General features: G+C 36.0%; 1 protein-coding gene across 4 annotated transcripts; it reads left to right on the top strand.

The window, feature by feature from the left end:
- Positions 1-4,034: 4,034 nt before the first annotated feature.
- Positions 4,035-21,779, top strand: LOC122687430 (keratin-associated protein 6-1-like). 4 transcript variants are annotated; one of them, XM_043892930.1, is made up of 3 exons: positions 4,035-4,177; positions 4,250-4,321; positions 21,355-21,779. In XM_043892930.1, exons 1-3 carry the CDS (start codon positions 4,051-4,053, stop codon positions 21,477-21,479), a joined length of 324 nt encoding a protein of 107 aa, XP_043748865.1. In that variant the 5' UTR covers positions 4,035-4,050; the 3' UTR covers positions 21,480-21,779. The 4 variants fall into 4 exon arrangements, with proteins under 4 accessions (XP_043748865.1, XP_043748864.1, XP_043748863.1 ...); XM_043892929.1 differs by having other exon boundaries at positions 4,214-4,321; XM_043892928.1 differs by having other exon boundaries at positions 4,035-4,321.
- Positions 21,780-23,816: the final 2,037 nt, after the last annotated feature.

Raw genomic sequence — 23,816 nt, 5'->3', positions numbered from 1 at the left:
TAAACAGAATTTAGGTAGAGACTAAGGACAATACATGGGACAAACACGTCACTGGGCACTCCAACATTTCAGGACAAAGCCTGAGTAGATTAAAGATAGGATACTTCTTCAAATTATTTTCCCATTTGGGTTATTACAGAATACTGAGATGAATTCCCTGTGCTATACAGTAGGCCCATGTTGGTTAAAAAGAATACATACATGTATATGTATAGCTGAATCACTTTGTATACCTGAAACTAACACAACATTATTAATCAACTATATTCTAATATAAAATCAAAAGTTAATAAAAGAGGATACTGAGAAGAAGCAGCTGCTGAGGCTAGAATGAACCAACGGTGTGTATACAGGGTAAAGCGAAATGTTGGAACATTTTAGAACTGAAAAGAGAAGCTGGTGGACCTAAATGTATTCAGAGGCTGAGTAAAATGATAACTTGACCTGTGGATTTGACAAGACTGAGGTCTTGAGGTCTTGATCTCTGCATCTCAGTAGAGTAGCTGAGGCCAAAGGCCAAAAAAGATGATTGAAAAGGTAAAGAAATATTAAAATGCTTCAGTGGAAATACACTTGTGATTTTTTTTTTATGAAGCAGAATATAACAATGGGGATTACTTGAAGGTTATGCAGAGTAAAATAAAGCTTGTTTTCTTTTTAATTTTGGAATATGCTTGAGAATTGAGTATACTCAGAATGACACATCAGAAAAGAATGGGCAAAATTCAGTGATGCTGTACAAAGCTCTTACTGCTATGATCAGTTCAGTTCAGTCGCTCAGTCGTGTCTGACTCTTTGCGACCCCATGAACCGCAGCACTCCAGGCCTCCCTGTCCATCACCAACTCCCGGAGTTTACACAAACTCATGTCCATTGAATCGGTGATACCATCTAACTATCTCATCCTCTGTTGTCCCCTTCTCTTCCTGCCTTCAATCTTTCCCAGCATCAGGGTCTTTTCAAATGATTCAGTTCTTCTTATCAGGTTGCCAAAACATTGGAGTTTCAGCTTCAACATCAGTCCTTCAAATGAACACCCAGGACTGGTTTCCTTTAGGATGGACTATTTGGATCTTCTTGCAGTCCAAGGGACTCTCAAGAGTCTTCTCCAACATCACAGTTCAAAAGCATCAATTCTTCAGCACTCAGCTTTCTTTATAGTCCAACTCACATCGATACATGACCACTGGAAAAACCATAGCCTTGACTAGACAGACCTTTGTTGACAAAGTAATGTCTCTGCTTTTTAATATGCTGTCTAGGTTGGTCATAACTTTCCTTCCAAGGAGTAAGTGTCTTTTAATTTCATGGCTTCAGTCACCATCTGCAGTGATTTTGGAGTCCAGAAAAATAGTCAGCCACTGTTTCAACTGTTTCCCCATCTATTTGCTATGAAGTGATGGGGCCAGATGCCATGATCTTAGTTTTCTGAATGTTGAGCTTTAAGACAACTTTTTCACTCTCCTCTTTCACTTTCATCAAGAGGCTCTTTAGTTCTTCTTCACTCTCTGCCATAAGGGTGGTGTCATCTGCATATCTGAGGTTATTGATATTTCTCCCAGCAGTCTTGATTCCAGCTTGTGCTTCATTCAGCCCTGTGTTTCTCATGATGTACTCTGCATATAAGTTAAATAAGCAGGGTGACAATATACAGCCTTGACGTACTCCTTTTCCTATTTGGAACCAGTCTGTTGTTCCATGTCCAGTTCTAACTGTTGCTTCTTGACCAGCATACAGGTTTCTCAAGAGGCAGGTCAGGTGGTCTGGTATTCCTATCTCTTTCAGAATTTTCCACAGTTTATTGTGATCCACACAGTCAAAGGCTTTGGCATAGTTGGTAAAGCAGAATAGATGTTTTTCTGGAACTCTCTTCCTTTTTCAATGATCCAGTGAGTGTTGGCAATTTGATCTCTGGTTCCTCTGCCTTTTCTAAAACCAGCTTGAACATATGGATGTTCCCCGTTCACGTATTGCTAAAGCCTGGCTTGGAGAATTTTGAGCATTACTGAGATCAGAGAGGACAACTTAGTCCTTCTAGAAAAGGAAATTCACTCCTGAAATTAAATATCAGGAGAAAAAACTTAGTAAATGTTGTAATTTGGAACTTGTTTTGCACACACACACAAAATGTATTCTCATCCTTTTTAATCAAATACAAAAAACAAGTTAATTACAGGTTTTATTTTCATTTTTGATTAACTGGTGAAATTCACATTTATCAAAATTAGACAATGTTCTAAGACTTAAATATTCTTGAGGAAGAATAATCATCATGTTGTTTCAATTAGCTTTTATTAAAAACATTGTTTGATTGACTCTGAACTATGAGAGCTGAACCTACTATTATTTTCTGTATGAGAAATTTGCATATGATGCAGTGAAGAAGTCCTCTGCTTATAATATCTCGATCCAGTGATAGCTAACTAAATGTCACAATAGCATGTTTACTTTAAAAAACTGCACCTAACATGAAACACACATAGAAAGTACATTCAAAAATACATAATGACTAAACAGATGAATGTGTTTGTCTGATCATTAGCAAGACAACATTTTTCTGTTTCATTAATATATGATTTTATTTTGACATGTTTGAAATAGCTATGATGTTAAATGAATCAGGTGATTTGAAAAATCTCTACCCATACTCTAATACTCTCCAGAGAGAGTTGATTAAAATGTAGAGGATGTCTAACTTCTCAAACCACCTTCATTGCAATGCAAACCAGCCCCAAATTCCACTCTCTAAACCCTGTCTAAATCTAGGTAAAGAGATGTATAAAAATATTTTGAATAACAATTATCATAGAATATCGGAAATCCAAGTGGATGTATAAATAATGCTGCTTTCCCACTTGCACTTTGCTAAAGATGCAGAAATACAGTTTTAAACTATACCACTCCTACTTGGGCTACCCAAAATGTTGAGTTGTCACACCGATTTGAATGAATATATGGGGCTTCCCAGGTGGCTCGGTGGTAGAATGCAGGAGACATGGAAGACATGGGTTCAGTACCCGAATTGGGAAGATCTTTTGGAGTAGGAAATAACAACCTACTCCAGTATTCTTGCCTGAAAAATCCCATGGACAGAGGAGCCTATCGAGCTACAGTCCATGGGTTCACCAAGAGTTGAACACTACTGAGCACACATTCTCACAGTTGGAATTCAAGCATTAGGCAAAAGAGCTCTGCATTCCAGGTTACAAAGCTTACTAATCGAATGTTTTGAGAAAGAAACAGTTTTCTATCTAACTATCATTATTAGCACAAAACACGGTGCAAATCCTATTGGATACTTATTTAGAATATTAACTAATCATTGTATACACAATTAGGAAATACAGAAATTGGATTCCAGAGAATGACTTCTATTTTCACATTCTTCAATGGAAGCTGAACATAAATGAAAGTTAGACTCATTGATATAAGTAAGAAAGTAGAAGGCATTTTGTTCAGAACTGCTTGGCTTGAAATTTTATTTCAAGTAAGTTTATTAAAATCATTGTCATTATTATGTCATGAAAGACATAATACTGCTTAAATATATAAGGACACTAAATACCTGAGGAAAGTAATAATTTTGATGAACAAAGAAGAAAATGTATGAAACGATAGAAATATTATTCTTTGTGAAAGGTTATAAAATAATAAAATTATTTGAAAAGTCCTAACAAAGTCTTATTTCTTGACATAAAGGATGGTTCTAGAAGCTTAAAATGAACACATATAATACTTTGGAGTAGGACTGTGTAGGTGTGAGTGTGTGTCTCCTCTCATCCAAACACTCAATTAAACAAGAGGAATCCAAACTGGGATGTCAACATAGCAATCCTGCTGAATTTCTCTGTTGTTTCATGCTATGGTTCTGAATAACAAACTAATTAGAGTGGTCATAAAGTTAGCCAGTGGCATGAAGGTGTGGTTGGTCACACCCACACTGAGGGCGTATAAAAGGCCCTCTGCAGGGAGAACTCTCCACACTCAAGTGACACTTCTACTCTCCTTCTCTACCCGAGAACAACCTCAACAACCTCAACAACCAACAGCATGTGTGGCTACTACGGAAACTACTATGGCGGCCTGGGCTGTGGAAGCTACGGCTATGGAGGTCTGGGCTGTGGCTATGGCTCCTGCTATGGGTCTGGCTTCCGCAGGCTGGGCTGTGGCTACGGCTGTGGCTATGGCTATGGTGCCCGCTCTCTCTGTGGAAGTGGCTACGGCTATGGTGCCCGCTCTCTCTGTGGAAGTGGCTACGGCTATGGCGCCCGCTCTCTCTGCGGAAGTGGCTACGGCTATGGCGCCCGCTCTCTCTGTGGAAGTGGCTACGGATGCGGCTATGGCTCTGGCGTTGGCTACTACTATTGAGGACGCTGTAGAAGACTCTCATCCTCTACACCTGGATACCAGGATTCACCAGCTCTGAAGTCCTCATGTTCTGTGCCTTTCCCCTGGATGATAATTAGGCTGCATCATGGGAGTTTAGTGTGGTTTATTGTGGACCTACCATCTAACCTATACATTTCCCAGAACTTACCTCATTAGGTGGATAAAGTGAAATTTGCCTGTGAACTCAACAGTTCTTCTTTCATTAGAATGATGATATCATAGTAACTTGATGCTTTCATCCTGGAGCTTGTTTGTTTTTTGATCTAATAAAATTAATCAATCCAAAGAGCAATCCTGGTTTTCAAGTCAGTTATTTGACCTACACACTTTTCTTGGGCTGAATTCCATTCTGTGTGATTGTGTAACTGAGGGGCTGAACACTGACAGTTGGTGGGAGGCATTTGTAAGCTGACTACTAGAGGCCATTCTCCGCTTTAGGAGGCTGCCTGTAGTTCCTTACATGTTTGCTTGTCTATTCAAAGCCCAGAATGGTGGGAAAACACTCCAGTAAGATGGGCACTATGGTGGTGGTGGTTTAGTCGCTAAATCCTGTCCGACTCTTGAGACCCCATGAACCCTCTGTTCATGGGATTCTCCAAGCAAAAATACTGGAGTGGGTTGCCATTTCCTTCTCCAGGGGATCTTCCTGACCTAGGAGTTGAACCCAGGTCTCCTGCACTGCAGGCAGATTCTTTACCAGCTGAGGTATGAGGGAAACCCAAGATGGGCACTATAATCCCATACAATTTTATGTAACATAATCACATAAACAATCAAATGTTTCATCACTTTTTCTGTATAATATTAGTTAGAAGTAATTCACATATCTTGTCTATACTCAAGAGGAGGGCATCACACCAGGCCATTGACATCAAGAGGAAGAAATCATAGTGGCATCTTAATTGTTTACCTAGCACTGATATCAATGCTATGCATCCTTTTTATTGGGAATCAAGCAGTTTCCCTCATTTGCAGTGCTCTGGAATAATTTATAGGACATCAAATCATTTTATCTCTGAAAATTTGGTAGAATTTCCATGCATAATTATCTAGATCTAGAATATTTTGTAGGGTATTTCTATAATGATTTTCTCTGTTTCTCCTAAGGAAATCAGTCTATAACTCCTCAGTGTAAATGTATCAGTTCTGGTACTCTATATTCCCCTAGGAAATTATTCATTGTGTCTGGGTTTCAAATGTACATCCACAAAGATCTGAAAAGTAGATTCATATCATTTTTTAAACTTATTTATGTGTTTATTTTTCATTATTTCTAATTTTGTATAGACTTTTTCTTTTTCTCTTTTTCTCTTTCTCCCTTTGATCAAATTAGCAAATGATTTATAAATGCCAATCTTTTCAAATAGTAATATTTTGAGGCATATTAAAAGCCAATTGATTTTTTTTCTGTTTTCTACTTCATTAATTTCTGCTTAGCTGTTTATTACCTCCTTCTTTGCACTTCCTTTGGTTTACTTATTTTTATTTAAGACTCCCTTAACCAAGATATTAATTGTTTATGTTATTTCTTTCATCTTTCACTGACAAAAGTGGTTAGTGTTGTAAATTTTTCTCCAATTAGTGTGTGAATATTTTTCATCAATTTTCTTAATTAATATCCCCACTACCATTATTTATTTTGAAATTCTGTGGTCTCAGATTATATTTATTCTTTCACCTGAGGGATGCTTAATCAAAGATTTACTCACTAGGTGAACAGGATTTTCTGTCCCTTGTTTTCACTAACAACCTCTAGCTTCATAGCAAAGCAGTCTAAAAATGTTTTCTGAAGCATCTCTATATTAAAAATGGACAAATTATTTTCCTTTTAATCAATTTTTATATATCTTCTGTGCAAACTTGAGAAGAAGGTTTTTCTCTACTATAAGTATATAGATGGACATATATCCATAAAATCTACCTTATAAATTAAATTGTAGGTGCCCTCTTGTTTCACTGATTTTTTTCTACTAGATATGCTTGTTCTGAGAGTGGTATATTAAAGCTTTTCATTATTGATATGTTTCTATCTACATCTTCTAGATAGATAGATATATAGATAGTTATGAATTCTGTGTTCTGGTACAATTAATAAAATACCCGTGAATATAACATATACCTTTTTAGGCATTGTTTCAGAGAATATGTTTGAGGAAAGCTCCTGGATTATTATCTTTTTCTTAAGTTAACAATAAAAATGGTGTTTAAATATTTAATGAAATTTACCTTTGAAGTCATCTAAACCTAGAGTTTATTTTGTGGAAAGCTGTTTTGAATAATGTATTCATTTTCTTTAATAGATAAAATGCTATTCAGATTTACTCATTAATTTTGATAATATTTTAATTAAAAGAAACTTTCTGTTTCATCCATGTTGTGGAATTTACTGGCATAACATCCTTTGTACTTATCCACTATTATTTTTAGAGTCTGTTAGATTTAAAAGGTGTTGATTCTATTATTTTCAGATTGGTAATTTGTGTTATCTCTCCTATATTATTGATCAATTTGTCCAGAATTTATCAGTTTGGCCTACCAAACTTGTGTATTATTTTCTTTATGGCATGTCCTTTTCTGTTGAATTGTTTCTACTTGTGTCTATTTTTCCTTCATCCTTCTTACTTTATAGTTAATTTTATGTTACTTTCTAGCTGTTTAAATAAACTTAGAACATTAATTTAAAATGTCCTTTTTTTGTAACATAATATTTTAAAATTATAAATTATATAAAATTATATAAATTTAAATCATATATATATTTATAAATTTATAAATATTTATAAATATATAAATTTTAAATTTTCATATTATATATAAATATATATAATTTTAAAATTTTATAAATATTTATAAATATATAAATATAAATTTATAAATTTATATATATAATTATATATATTATATAAAATTAAAATTATATAATTATATACTATATAAATTATATAATTAAAAAATAATAAAAATAAAATTATAAATTTCCCTCTAATCACTTCTTCATTGGTAAGCCATACATTGGTACATTGCAGTTCTTTATTAATCAATTTTAAATGTTTTCCAATATCCATGTGATTCCTTTTTTCTTAATATATTATTTGAAGGGAGTTTTTCTGAATCCCAAAAGACTTTGCCCTAGGTACCCAAGACTCTCCTATCCCATCCAAGGGTCATCTTGGTAGTGAGGGAGGTAGGTGGGAATCTCACTATGCCACTACTCCACCAAGAAACACACAGAGCCTGAGCCAGTGAAATTCCTTCTGCTCTTTCAAGCATCAGGAACCAGTGGGTCAACCAGTGGTCAAGATAAACCAAAGACACAAAAATAACACTGCAGCAATTCTGAACTTTATGAATCATAGCTCACAGAACCCGTGTGCTAAACCTGAACAAGAGGACTGCCAACTTAAAAAAAGGGAGGGAGAGAGATTTAAGTAGAACCAAGATACTCTAACAAACAAAATTTCTCTTATACCATCATGCCAAGAATCAACAAAATGACAACTTCAATGGAAAAAGATAGTCAACTGACCCTAACACTAAGTTAGTCAAATTATCTGACACAGATTTTAGAGAAGCTATCATAAAAATGTTTCAATAATTAAATTCTCTTGAAACAAACACAGACAAATGCACATATATATACATATGCATACATATATGTGCACATGTATACATATATATAGTGCAAACAGCTACCATTAGAAAGCTGGAGTACATATATCAATATCAGACTAACTAGACTTTAAAACAAAGAATTTTAATAGTGATAAAGATGGACCCTTTTTATGACAAATAGGGTAATCAATCAAGAAGATATAACAATTTAAAATTCATATGTACCTAACAACAGAGCTCCAAAATTCATAAATCAAGAATGGACAGGACTGAAAGGAGACTGCAATAAAAATAGATGGTTGCTCTAATATCCTATTTTGAATATTAAATAAAATAACTATATAGAAGATTATAATATAAATGGTTGAAGAAAATTATGAACCAACTAGACCTAACTATCAAAAGAATACCCAACTACAAGAGAACACAGATTTCTCTTGGATTTCTTTCAAGTACACATATATAATATATAATATTCTCCAAGACAGACCATGTGTGTGGAGTGTGTGTGTGTGTGTGTGTGTGTGTGTGTTAGTCACTCAGTCATGTCCATCAGGCTGTAGCCCACCAGGCTCCTCTGTCCATGGAATTCTTCAGGCAAGAATACTGCGGTGGACTGCCATTTCCTCCTCCAGGAGTCTTCCCCTCTCAAGAATTAAACCCGAGTCTTCTGCATTGCAGGCAGATCCTTTACTGTCTGAGCTGCCAGGGAAGCCCCAAGACAGACCTTTTGTAAAGCCAAAAAGAGCCAATGAGTTTTAAAAAAACAAAAGCATGTGTAGTTCCATGCGTAACCTGTCTTCAACTGATGAAGCAAGGCATACCTACACAATTCTTCCCTCTAAATGCTTCTAAAAATATGCATTTGGGACAGTTTAAGATTTTAGCAGTCTCATACTTTGACCCCCTATTCAGAAAGTAACTGTGAATAGACAGTTATGAGTATGTCATTTAAGTTACTCCAAATTTTAACATTAGTTACTAAAAACATATTTAGAACTCACTAATTTATATTTTTGTCATTGTTGATATTATTATTTACATCTAATAAATGGCAAAAATTAACTAAATTTACAATAACAGGTTTGCTGAACATTACCCAGACTACCAGGATCAAGGATACACTTTTCAGCCTGTATTCTGCCTCTGGCCTATGTTTGAATGGTTTCAGCCTACTAAAGCCATTGCCTTGTTATGAAAAAATAACAGGTCTCTTCACAAAAAACATGCAGAAGCTGACCCCCTGAAAATCTCACTGAAACAGACCTCAAATTCTATATTTTACTGTGACAAGGTAAAATGAAATGAATGAAATAAAGCCCTTTGTTGCAGATACAATGCATAAGATGAGTTCAAGCACATAGTTGTCAATGAGAAAAAGGCTAGTAATAATACAAAATTGAGAAGAAAAATTACACCTCCCAGAACATATCTTAAAATAGTATCAAGAAAGAATGAAATTCTTTTTTTATTATTATTTTTATATTTTTCATTTATTTTTATTAGTTGGAGCTAATTAGTTTATAATATTGTAGTGGGTTTTGTCATACATTGACATGAATCAGTCATGGTTTTACATGTATTCCCCATCCCGATCCCCCCTCCCACCTCCCTCTCTACCCGCTCCCTCTGGGTCTTGCCAGTGCACCAGGCCCAAGCACTTGTCTCATGCATCCAACCTGGGCTGGTGATCTGTTTCACGCTAGATAATATACATGTTTCGATGCTGATCTCTTGAAACATCCCACCCTCGTCTTCTCCCACAGAGTCCAAAAGTCTGTTCTGTACATCTGTGTTTCTTTTTCTGTTTTGCATATAGGGTAATCATTACCATCTTTCTAAATCCCATGTATATGTGTTAGTATGCTGTAATGTTCTTTATCTTTCTGGCTTACTTCATTCTGTATAATGGGCTCCAGTTTCATCCATCTCATTAGAACTGGTTCAAATGAATTCTTTTTAATGGCTGAGTAATATTCCATGGAGTATATGTACCACAGCTTCCTTATCCATTCGTCTGCTGATGGGCATCTAGGTTGCTTCCATGTCCTGGCTATTATAAACAGTGCTGCGATGAACATTGGGGTGCACGTGTCTCTTTCAGATCTACTTTCCTCAGTGTGTATGCCCAGAAGTGGGATTGCTGGGTCACATGGCAGTTCTATTTCCAGTTTTTTAAGGAATCTCCACACTGTTCTCCATAGTGACTGTACTAGTTTGCATTCCCACCAACAGTGTAAGAGGGTTCCCTTTTCTCCACACCCTCTCCAGCATTTATTGCTTGTAGACTTTTGGATAGCAGCCATCCTGACTGGCATGTAATGGTACCTCATTGTGGTTTTGATTTGCATTTCTCTGAGAATGAGTGATGTGGAGCATCTTTTCATGTGTTTGTTAGCCATCTGTATGTCTTCTTTGGAGAAATGTCTGTTTAGTTCTTTGGCCCATTTTTTGATTGGGTCATTTATTTTTCTGGAATTGAGCTGTAAGAGTTGCTTGTATATTTTTGAGATTAATCCTTTGTTGCTTCATTTGCTATTATTTTCTCCCAATCTGAGGGCTGTCTTTTCACCTTGCTTATAGTTTCCTTTGTTGTGCAAAAGCTTTTAAGTTTCATTAGGTCCCATTTGTTTATTTTTGCTTTTATTTCCAATATTCTGGGAGGTGGGTCATAGAGGATCCTGCTGTGATTCATGTCGGAGAGTGTTTTGCCTATGTTCTCCTCTAGGAGTTTTATAGTTTCTGGTCTTACATTTAGATCTTTAATCCATTTTGAGTTTATTTTTGTGTATGGTGTTAGAAAGTGTTCTAGTTTCATTCTTTTACAAGTGGTTGACCAGTTTTCCCAGCACCACTTGTTAAAGAGGTTGTCTTTTTTCCATTGTATATCCTTGCCTCCTTTGTCGAAGATAAGGTGTCCATAGGTTCGTGGATTTATCTCTGGGCTTTCTATTCTGTTCCATTGATCTATATTTCTGTCTTTGTGCCAGTACCATACTGTCTTGATGACTGTGGCTTTGTAGTAGAGTCTGAAGTCAGGCAGGTTGATTCCTCCAGTTCTATTCTTCTTTATCAATATTACTTTGGCTATTTGAGGTTTTTTGTATTTCCATACAAACTGTGAAATTATTTGTTCTAGTTCTGTGAAGAATACCGTTGGTAGCTTGATAGGGATTGCATTGAATCTATAGATTGCTTTCGGTAGTATAGCCATTTTGACAATATTGATTCTTCCAATCCATGAACACGGTATGTTTCTCCATCTATTTGTGTCCTCTTTGATTTCTTTCATCAGTGTTTTATAGCTTTCTATGTATAGGTCTTTTGTTTCTTTAGGTAGGTATACTCCTAAGTATTTTATTCTTTTTGTTGCAATGGTGAATGGTATTTTTCCTTAATTTCTCTTTCTGTTTTCTCATTGTTAGTGTATAGGAATGCAAGGGATTTCTGTGTGTTAATTTTATATCCTGCAACTTTACTATATTCGTTGATTAGCTCTAGTAATTTTCTGGTAGAGTCTTTAGGGTTTTCTATATAGAGGATCATGTCATCTGCAAACAGTGAGAGTTTCACTTCTTCTTTTCCTATCTGGATTCCTTTAACTTCTTTTTTTGCTCTGATTGCTGTGGCCAAAACTTCCAACACTATGTTGAATAGTAGTGGTGAGAGTGGGCACCCTTGTCTTGTTCCTGATCTCAGGGGAAATGCTTTCAACTTTTCACCATTGAGGGTAATGCTTGCTGTGGGTTTGTCATATATAGCTTTTATTATGTTGAGGTATGTTCCTTCTATGCCTGCTTTCTGGAGAGTTTTAATCATAAATGGGTGCTGAATTTTGTCAAAGGCTTTCTCTGCATCTACTGAGATAAGCATATGGTTTTTATCTTTCCATTTGTTAATGTGGTGTATTACATTGATTGATTTGCAGATATTAAAGGATCCTTGCATTCCTGGGATAAAGCCCACTTGGTCATGGTGTATGATTTTTTTAATATGTTGTTGGATTCTGTTTGCTATAATTTTGTTAAGGATTTTTGCATCTATGTTCATCAGTGATATTGGCCTGTAGTTTTCTCTTTTGTGGCATCTTTGTCTGGTTTTGGAATTAGGGTGATGGTGGCCTCATAGAATGAGTTTGGAAGTTTACCTTCTTCTGCAATTTTCTGGAAGAGTTTGAGTAAGGTAGATGTTAGCGCTTCTCTAAATTTTTGGTAGAATTCAGCTGTGAAGCCATCTGGTCCTGGGCTTTTGTTTGCTAGAAGATTTCTGATTACAGTTTCAATTTCCTTGCTTGTGATGGGTCTGTTAAGATCTTCTATTTCTTCCTGGTTCAGTTTTGGAAAGTTATACTTTTCTAAGAATTTGTCCATTTCTTCCAAGTTGTCCATTTTATTGGCATAGAGCTGCTGGTAGTAGTCTCTTATGATCCTTTGTATTTCAGTGTTGTCTGTTGTGATTTCTCCAATTTCATTTCTAATTTTGTTAATTTGGTTATTCTCCTTTTGTTTCTTAATGAGTCTTGCTAATGGTTTGTCAGTTTTGTTTATTTTTCAAAAAACCAGCTTTAGCTTTGTTGATTTTTGCTATGGTCTCTTTAGTTTCTTTTGCATTTATTTCTGCCCTAATTTTTAAGATTTCTTTCCTTCTACTAACTCTGGGGTTCTTCATTTCTTCCTTCTCTAGTTGCTTTAGGTGTAGAGTTAGGTTATTTATTTGACTTTTTTCTTGTTTCTTGAGGTAAGCCTGTAATGCTATGAACCTTCCCCTTAACACTGCTTTTACAGTGTCCCATAGGTTTTGGGTTGTTGTGTTTTCATTTTCATTCAGTCTTATGCATATTTTGATTTCTTTTCTTCTATGATTTGTTGGTTATTCAGAAGCATGTTATTTAGCCTCCATATGTTGGAATTTTTAACAATTTCTTTCCTGTAATTGAGATCTAATCTTACTGCACTGTGGTCAGAAAGATGACTGGAATGATTTCAATTTTTTTGAATTATCCAAGACTAGATTTATGGCCCAGGATGTGATCTATTCTGGAGAAGGTTGCATGTGGACTTGAGAAAAATGTGAAGTTGATTGTTTTGGGGTGAAATGTCCTATAGATATCAATTAGGTCTAGCTGGTCCATTGTGTCATTTAAGGTTTGTGTTTCCGTGTTAATTTTCTGTTTAGTTGATCTATCCATAGATGTGAGTGGGGTATTAAAGTCTCTCACTATTTTTGTGTTACTATTAATTTCCTCTTTCATACTCGTTAGCGTTTCCCTTACATATTGCGGTGCTCCTATGTTGGGTGCATATATATTTATAATTGTTATATCTTCTTCTTGGATTGATCCTTTCATCATTATGTAGTGTCCTTCTTTGTCTCTTTTCACAGCCTTTGTTTGAAAGTCTATTTTATCTGATATGAGTATTGCGACTCCTGCTTTCTTTTTGTCTCCGTTTGCATAAAATATTTTTTTCCAGCCTTTCACTTTCAGTCTGTAGGTGTCCCTTGCTTGGAGGTGGGTCTCTTGTAGACAGCATATATAGGGGTCTTGTTTTTGTATCCATTCAGCCAGTCTTTGTCTTTTGGTTGGGGCATTCAACCCATTTACATTTAAGGTAATTATTGATAGATATGGTCCCGTTGCCATTTACTTTGTGTTTTGGGTTCACGTTCATACAACCTCTCTGTGTTTCCTGTCTAGAGAAGATCCTTTAGCATTTGTTGAAGAGCTGGTTTGGTGGTGCTGAATTCTGTCAGCTTTTGCTTGTCTGTAAAGCTTTTGAATTCTCCTTCATATCTGAATGAGATCCTTGCTGGGTACAGTAATCTAGGTTGTAGGTTATTCTCTTTCATTACTTTAAGTATGTCCTGCCATTCCCTTCTGGCCTGGAGGGTTTCTATTGATAGATCAGCTGTTATCCTTATGGGAATCCCTTTGTGTGTTATTTGTTGTTTCTCCCTTACTGCTATTAATATTTGTTCTTTGTGTTTGATCTTTGTTAATTTGATTAATATGTGTCTTGGGGTGTTTCGCCTTGGGTTTATCCTGTTTGGGACTCTCTGGGTTTCTTGGACTTGGGTGGCTATTTCCTTCCCCATTTTCGGGAAGTTTTCAGCTATTATCTCCTTGAGTATTTTCTCATGGCCTTTCTTTTTGTCTTCTTCTGGGACTCCTATGACTCGAATGTTGGGGCATTTCACATTGTCCCAGAGGTCCCTGAGGTTGTCCTCATTTCTTTTGATTCTTTTTTCTTTTTTCCTCTCTGCTTCATTTATTTCCACCATTTTATCTTCTACCTCACTTATCCTATCTTCTGTCTCCATTATTCTACTCTTGGTTCCTTCCAGAGTGTTTTTTATCTCATTTATTGCATTATACATTTTTAATTCACTCTTTTTTATTTCTTCTAGGTCTTCATTAAACATTTCTTACATCTTCTCAATCTTTGTCTCCAGGCTATTTATCTGTAACTCCATTTTGTTTTCAAGATTTTTGATCATTTTTATTATCATTATTCTAAATTCTTTTTCAGGTAGATTCCCTATCTCCTTCTCTTTTTTTCAAAAGACATGCAGAGGCTGACCCCTTGAAAATTTCACTGAAACAGACCTCAAATTCTATATTTTACTGTGACAAGGTAAAATGAAATGAATGAAATAAAGCCCTTTGTTGCAGATACAATGCATAAGATGAGTTCAAGCACATAGTTGTCAATGAGAAAAAGGCTAGTAATAATACAAAATTGAGAAGAAAAATTACATCTCCCAGAACATATCTTAAAATAGTATCAAGAAAGAATGAAATTCTTAAGAATCAGCATGAAGTGGTGAAAATAGAGCTATCACTTTGCCTATATCTTTAGTGAAATTTTATTTGATCAAAGATAAGACTTTGATGATATCAAAGTACATAACAGAAGCCCTTGGATATGCTCACGAAAACATATATTAGAAAAGTAGTGGTTGAATATAACCATCCATGCACCAAAATTGTCTACTGTAGATAGTGAAAGTGTCAACAATCTCATATATTCACACACTCACATACAATCTGAAGAAAGCTAGATTAATGAATACACATGAAAATGAAAAGGTGTGAAAACAGAGTACCTTTAAAGAAAAATGAATTTAGATATATTTTACCAAAAGCAATTACTCAAAAACTGTTTATATTCAATCATACAATACTAACATGGATTACATGAATGACTTTCTAAATTTTGGATTCAGGCAATTTAATCATAAAAGGTCTAATGTTGTATGGTAGCCTAAGATTCAGTAGTCAATATTTGAATATCTCTCCTTATTATATATAATGCAGAAAGTACACATTGTGCCTTATAAGATCATGTTTTGAATAGACAAGCAATTTAGAATTTCTTAGAAGAAGCCAGAAGACCAGTATCTTCCATAGCAGCATGGACATTAGCAGTATATACACAGCCACCATAGGCACATCCAGCGCCACATCCCAGGCCACCGTAGCCAGAGCCTAGGCCACCATAATAGTTGTTGTAGACACTCATGATGTGAGGAGAAGGCTCAGTTGAAGAACAAATTTTGTTTCAAGAGTTTTAAGTTGATAATCTGCACAGCACCTTATATAACAACTAAGTGGTATGTGGGGCAACCACAGTCACTGTTGCACTCATATTCCAAGCTCATTGGCATTAAAACCATCTCAAGAATTCTTCATAACCAATGTATCCAAAACAAGACAACTGTGCTGTGTGTCAAAATGCCTATCATGAAATTATATGCTTTTAACAGAAGATTTTTTTCTAATTCAATGGCTTGTTTATTTCAGGTTTCAAGTTCTAACTATGTTGCTAGACATCATGAGATCAAGTAACCAACACAGATTCAACATGTTAAAAATTAGTTTCATTTAATAATACCCTCCTTCTATCTGCATACATGCAGTCTTGGGAACAAAATATGGCTTCAAAGTGGTAGGAACAGTGGAAAAGTATGGCTTCACAGTGGTAAGAACAATGGAAAAGTTGTGGAGGAGACTTGGAAAAAGACATACAGAAGATGTAGAAAAGACATAGTTCATTTATAAATCCTTGAATGATTAATATATTTTATTACTTTTTGTGGAGCAATGTTATTCACTTTGATTTATACTTCATATGAAAAAGGCCATGGTAGAGTCCCTGAAGTTTAAAGCCATGAACCATAATTATATAGAAATAGAAATACTTATTCTATCATTACTTTAAGATCAAAATTCTATTCCAGAGATTTTTAAAAATTTACTGATATTATGAAACTCCTCCTATGACCCAGCATAATACCCAATCTCTTCTGGTATCTTGGCTAAAACATATAACTTCAACTTTGTTATGAGAAAACAGACAAACTCAAATTTAGGAATAAACTGCAAAACATTTGGCTCTTTGAATCTGTCAGTGTTATAAAAGAAAGATTGAAAAGCTCTCACCAATTGGAGGAGACTAAAGAGATAAGATGACCAAAAGCCATGTAGGAACTTGGACTGGATCCTGGAGCAGAAAAAGGACATTAATGGTAAAAATGTGAAATTCAAGTAAAATGTGTAGATTACTTAAGAATATTGTACCAGGTTAATTTCCTAATTTTGTACTTGGTTATTAAAGATATTAGCATAGGTATAACTGGGTAAAGGGTATTTTTTTTTCTACTTTTGATAACTAAAATTATTTCAAAATAGAAAAGCAACAAAAATTTTAGATGTCCCTGATTATATTGATTTGAAAATTTGTTGATTCTTTTGTACATAAAGCTCTTGAGGATCAATTGTATGTTAGGGATTGTTATGAGCACAATGAATGGTGCAATGAACAGTACAGACAAGATCCATTTTGTGTTGAATCTTACACTCTGAACTGAACATCAGCAGAAAATATAGGCAGATATTTGAAAGCAAATTCTTTAGGTGAATGAGATCATTTCTGATAAGGTTAAGTCTATTTAAAGAATGAGTCAAGGCAAGGAATAAGGTAAATCTAAGGACTATTGTTGAGAGATTATTTCAGACTAGATGGTCAGTTCAGTTCAGTTCAGTTGCTCAGTCATGTCTGACTCTATGACCCCATGGACTGCAGCACACCAGGCCTCCCTGTCCATCACCAACTCCCGGAGTTTATTGAAACTCATGTCCACTGAATCGGTGAAGCCATCCAACTATCTCATCCTCTGTCGTCCCCTTCTCCTCCTGCCTTCAATCTTTCCCATCATCAGAGTCTTTTCAAATGAGTCAGCTCTTCCCATCAGGTGGCCAAACTATTGGAGTTTCAGCTTCAGCATCAGTCCTTTCAATGAATATTCAGGACTGATCTCCTTTAGGATGGACTGGTTGGATCTCCTTGCAGTCCAAGGGACTCTCAAGAGTCTTCTCCAACACCACAGTTCAAAAGCATCAACTCTTCAGTGCTCAACTTTCTTTATAGTCCAACTCTCACATCCATACATGACTACTAGAAAAACCAGTCAGGGAAATTCCATTAGAAAGATCCAATTGAAGAGAAGATTCTAGCCTTTTGCTATTATCTGCAGAGGATCAGCGGAGAAGGCAATGGCACCCCACTCCAGTACTCTTGCCTGGGAAATCCCATGGACAGAGGAGCCTGGTAGCCTGCAGTCCATGGGGTTGCGAAGAGTCGGACAAGACTGAGCAACTTCGTTTCACTTTTCACTTTTATGCATTGGAGAAGGAAGTGGCAACCCATTCCAGTGTTCTTGCCTGGAGAATCCCAGGGATGGGGTAGCACAGAGTCGGTCACAACTGAAGTGACTTAGCAGCAGAGGATCAGTGACCCAAAGTTGGAAACAAACTTGGTACATCTAAACAGAAGAAAGGTTATTGACTTACGTATGGAGAAGAGTGTTTCAAGGAGCTCTCATAGGTGTACTTGAGACTAAAACAGGGCAGATCATAAAGGCTGTGCTTTCTATGGTTTGGGTTTGCAGATACAGCAAATACAGACACTGGACATCCAGATACACTTTATTTTCAGATAAATGATTTTTTGTACATATACATATGCCTTGCAATACCTGAGAAATTCAATATTCTGAGATTTAATAATTTGAAATTCAAATTTAAGTGGTGCCTGGTATAGCATAGCGACCTTAATGCAGAAAGACATGAATGGATAAACCATTGAGAGAGGTCTAACCTGACTTAGGTCTTACATGCTTTTAAATGTAGCAAAAAAACAGAGGAGTTTTGAGGGTATGAGGAATCAGGAACTCATTTTCATTCTGATAAATTATGATGATCATTAACAATCAAAGGAGATGTCAAGGGATCATTTGACTATATAGCAGAACTGAAAATGTCAATTGAGATTAATTGGCTAAAGTAAGATTTCCAGTTATGCATGCAAAGAGAATTTAAATAGAAACTATAAGAGGAGCAAACAGCTAGCTGAAAACCTTCACATTTGAGAAAAAAAGTCTGAAAAAGTAAAAAGAGAAAGGATATGGAGAAGGAGCAATTGGGTATACTGCAATTGAACCAAATGTGAGTGGTAGGGTGTAAGCAAGAGTTGGAGTGTATCTTAGGAATGAAAAGGGAAGTTGGTGAACTTGAGTGCTACTCAGAGACAGTAAAAAGAGGTGGACCAAGACAAAAGGGATAAAGAGAGAATAGAAAACAACCATCGAAATATTGATTTATGTGAAATTTTGCCATGAAGTACAAGAAAATGGGATATTAGCAGGAAAGGACAGAGGAGAGAAAGAGGGCTTTTTATCTGTTTTTGATTTGGGGATGTACTTAAGAACAGAATGTAGTTCAGAAAATGACACCAGAAAAAAAAAAATTTAAGAGGAATCTCATAGAGTACAATGCTCTCTGTTGTGACTAGAGAGAAAGGAACTCAGTGCTCTTAAAGAAACAAATTAAATCCAGGAATTAAACTCTATGAAGAAACAACATAGTAAATGTTATTATCAGGGACATTATTTTGTTCAAAATAACAATGTCTTTTGTAACTACTTTAATCAAATACCTCCCCTAAAAAAAAGTTAATTGCATTTCTAAAAAATTGAGAGGCAATTTTAGTCATACCAATTTCAGATTATGTTTTAAGAACTTAGATAGCCTAGAGGAAGACTGATCATCATTCTATTTTAATGCGTTTTTTCCTGGAAACTTATTTTGTTATCTCTTGATCGACTCTGCATTGTCATAGTTGAGGTGACATTAATTGTCTGTACAGGAAATCTGAAAATGATATAGTAAAGATGTTTTGTAATCCCAGTATCTCAACCCAGCAAAGGGTAAACAAAAGTCACAATACTATGTCTATTTTATAAAAGTGAACTTGCCAAGTAAACACATGGAAACAACATTCAAAAACACATGTTGAATGAATGATAATTGTGTTTGGCTTGACTCTTAGTATAAAAACACTCCGTTTTACTAAGAAGCATTTTCTGACTCATTAAAATGTACTTCTCAAGAATTAGAATTTTTTTTAAAACCTAATGGTTTTATTCTTTTCATCTCCAGAGGAGATTTTACTAAAATACATGGTGTGTCCAACATCTTATACTCTCTGTCCTTGCCTAAATTTATGAGAGGATTATAAAAATAATATTTTGACTCAGAAATATCCTTCAGTTCAGTTCAGTTCAGTCGCTCAGTCGTGTCTGACTCTTTGTGACCCCATGAATTGCAGCACACCAGCCCTCCCTGTCCATCACCAACTCCCGGAGTTTACGCAAACTCATGTCTATTGAGTCGGTGATGCCATCCAGCCATCTCATCCTCTGTTGTCCCCTTCTCCTCCTGCCCCCAATCCCTCCCAGCATCAGGGTCTTTTCCAATGAGTCAACTCTTCACATGAGGTGGCCAAAGTATTGGAGTTTCAGCTTCAGCATCAGTCCTTCCAATGAACACCCAGGACTGATCTCCTTCAGGATGGACTGGTTGGATCTCCTTGCAGTCCATCGGACTCTCAAGAGTCTCCTCCAACACCACAGCTCAAAAGCATCAATTTTTTGGCGCTCAGCTTTCTTCACAGTCCAACTGTCACATCCATACATGACTCCTGGAAAAACCATAGCCTTGACTAGACAGACCTTTGTTGGCAAAGTAATGTCTCTGCTTTTTAATATGCTATTTAGATTGGTCATAACTTTCCTTCCAAGGAGTAAGCATCTTTTAATTTAGAATAATAGAAATCCACTGATAGATTACACATAGATGATGGATCATGTTACCTCCCAATGTGCATCCTCTTAAGGGTACAAAGTACAGTTTAACTATAAAAAGAAACTTTCCTCACTTTCCTTGTGCTTCCCAATGGGAGGAATTGTCACACTAATTTTAACTAAGTGAGCAATAACACTAGGAATATGCAAGAGAACTCAGTATGACTGTTTCAAAACAAATTTAATAATTGAATATGTTGATAAGGGACTTGGTTTAGCACATTAATAAACATAAATGCATGTTAGTCTATTGGATATTTTCTTAGAATATAAAGCTAATATTAATGAACAGACTAATTTTTATAACTATATATTCAATTTAGAAAAACAAGTGGAGCAATCAGATTTCAAGAAATAACTCCTATTTTGCAGTCCTTCAATAGAAATTGAGCATAAATGTGAATTAGTCATTGGCATAGGCAGAAAAATATAACACATTTTGCTCAGACTTGGCTTACTGGAAATTTTAACTGGTTGGATTATGATCTACATCATGGGAATAAAAGATACATATGGTTTCAATATAGGAAAGAAACTGAATCCCTGAAGAAGATAACTTGGATCAAGAGGATAAGAATCTTTGAGTAAAAAGGAGTTGTTAGTCTTATGAAAAATTTTTTAAAGTTTAGTGAAACAAACTGAGGTCAAGAGCAAATAAGATTAAGACCAACAATTATCTTTCTTACTATACTGAAGGTGCTAGGTGGTTAAAATAAAACATGATTTGGGACGGGACTGTGTAGGTGTGAGTCTGCGTCTCCTCATTCAAGTCCTTAATTGGATAAGAGGAATCCAAACTGGGATAGCAACATAGCAATCCTGCTGAATTTCTCTGAGGTTTCATCTTTGATTGTAAACAATAAACTAATTAGATAAGTCATAAAGTTAGCCAGTGGCATGAAGGTGTGGTTGGTCACACCCACACTGAGGGCGTATAAAAGGCCCTCTGCAGGGAGAACTCTCCACACTCAAGTAACACTTCTACTCTCCTTCTCTACCCGAGAACAACCTCAACAACCAACAGCATGTGTGGCTACTACGGAAACTACTATGGCGGCCTGGGCTGTGGAAGCTACGGCTACGGAGGCCTGGGCTGTGGCTATGGCTCCTGCTATGGGTCTGGCTTCCGTAGGCTGGGCTGTGGCTACGGCTGTGGCTACGGCTATGGCGCCCGCTCTCTCTGTGGAAGTGGCTACGGCTATGGCGCCCGCTCTCTCTGCGGCTCTGGCTACGGATGCGGCTCTGGCTATGGCTCTGGCTTTGGCTACTACTATTGAGGACACCACGGAAGACTCTCATCCTCTACACCTGGACATCAGGATTCACCAATTCTGAATGAACCCCATACATTCTTCATCCTGCTAAAGCCTTGCCTTCTGGTGCCCTCTGCATCTGATACGCCAACCCTTCCCTTTCTGAATTTAATGTCTAAAGAGTGGAAGAATGTGAAATTCATTTGAGAACTCTAGTCATGATCTCTCATTAGAATGATGCCATCACAGAAACTCTCTTTTGACCTTCATGCAGAAGGCTTTTCTCTATTTTCCTAATAAACCTGTTCAATATGGAATCATAAACCTGTTTCTTTTTTTTTTTTTTTTTTCATTTTAAATGCATTATTTGTCATTTGGGGCTTCCCTGGGTGGCTCAGTGGTTACGAACTCACCTGCCAATACAGGAGACAAAGGTTCAATCCTTGGATCAGGAGGATTCCCCTGGTGAGAGAAGTGGCAACCCACTCCAGTATTCTTGCATTGGAAATCCCATGGAGCTTGGTGGGCTACAGTTCAGAGAATCACAAAAAGAGTCAGACACAACTTAGCAACTAAGCAACAACAAAAGAATTTGTCCTTTTGGTTTTCTTTTTCCTTTTTTGAATTAAAGAAAAGAATCTTCTTTAGAGAATAGCTTCTTTTAGTATTTCTACTTTAGTTGCTCTACCAAATCCTTCACTTGTAACATAAGAAAGTAGAGGTCTTAAAGCCCTCAGTGTTCTGCTCTGGTAAAGCAGTGATCTCTGCTTTCTGGTCCATCATGAGGATTAAAGAAATTTACATCTGCCAATGTAGGTAAGCGTTGCCTGGATACAGTGTGTATTCCAAGCAAATTATTCCAAACTCTTCATCTATGTGGAGTCCTTTAGAAAATACAATGCTGATATATAGTTATCAAATTCTAATTTCAGTTTTAGGTATATTTAAACAAAAAGTGTTTCCTGTGCTAGCCCAGCACAAGAAGTAAAGAAATTTTAACCTACCCTGCCTTCACCAAACTTTTAAATGCCTTGAACTATAGTTTTTGGTTTTGTTTTTTTTTTTAAGTGACACCTTTTCTAACAACCACTGTGTATTTCAGTTTAGAGTCATTTAATAATATCTGATACTCTTATTATCTGACACATATTAATGTATTTTACTTATCCCCTCTTTGTTACCCAAAGTTTGCACACTTTTTGCATTTTGTTATTTAAAATTCTTTTCCATTTTTTTTTTACCCTCTATGCTCAGGTTCACACTTTCAGGCAGGAAATTTAGACATTGAAAAATGAATCACTGCAGATTTTAGTACTCCAAGAATAATATTTTTCTAGATATAAATTCATTTCTCCCAGAATTTAATTTAAAAAATTTTAAATTCCTCAATTAATTATAGGAAGTAATATTATGAGTACCTAAAACTGCCCACCTAGATTGATTTGGCAGTTTTTAATATTTTGCAAGTTTTGTTTCCTCTGTCTGTCTTTCTCTTTCTTCCTCTATCTCTCTCTTTCTCTGTATCTCTCTTCCTACACACACACACACACACACACATTCGTGTACTCAAACACCCAAACATTATACATGAAACATATGAAAATATACTGCAAACTTCATGACACTTCATTCTTAAATGAATATAATAAGATATGTGCTAAGTCTCTGCAGTTGTGACCAACTCTTTGCAACCCATAGACTGCAGCCGCCAGACTCCATGGGATTTGCCAGGCAAGAAAACTGGAATGGGTTGCCATTTCCTTATCCAATGGTAAGATATGGCTCCCCACATAACCAAAATTCCATTATCACAAAAAGAAATATAGTTCTGATACCATTCTATTATCTAATTCTTAATCTTCCCAACCCAAGGATCAGACCTGAATCTATGGCATCCTCTTCATTGGCAGATGGGTTCTTTACCATTAGCACCACATGGGAAGCCCATATAATTCATAATCTAGGTTTAATTTTTCCAATTTTTGTAGCTTTATTTTTGATACAGAATCCAATTTGCACAAATCATCATACTTTGCAACTTATGGTCTGTTGTAATCTAACATTTCATAAAATCTAGAGTATTTCCACAGGCTTTCATGATTTCATGTTGTTAATACACAAATACATTTTTTAACATTCTGAGACAATCATTCACTGATGATCATCACTGACTCAAGAGAGATGAATTTGAGTAAACTCCGGGAGTGGTGATGGACAGGGGGTCTGGCATCTTGTGGTCCATGGGGTCGCGAAGTCAGACACGACTGAGTGAATGAACTGAACTGAACTGAGACTATGTCACCATCAGTTTTTCTATGATTGTATCAATTATAATAATCATATATTTCTTAAACCAATATT

Source organism: Cervus elaphus, chromosome 31, assembly GCF_910594005.1.
Source record: "Cervus elaphus chromosome 31, mCerEla1.1, whole genome shotgun sequence".
NCBI lineage: Eukaryota > Metazoa > Chordata > Mammalia > Artiodactyla > Cervidae > Cervus > Cervus elaphus.
This window is presented reverse-complemented; position numbering and strand designations above follow the sequence as displayed.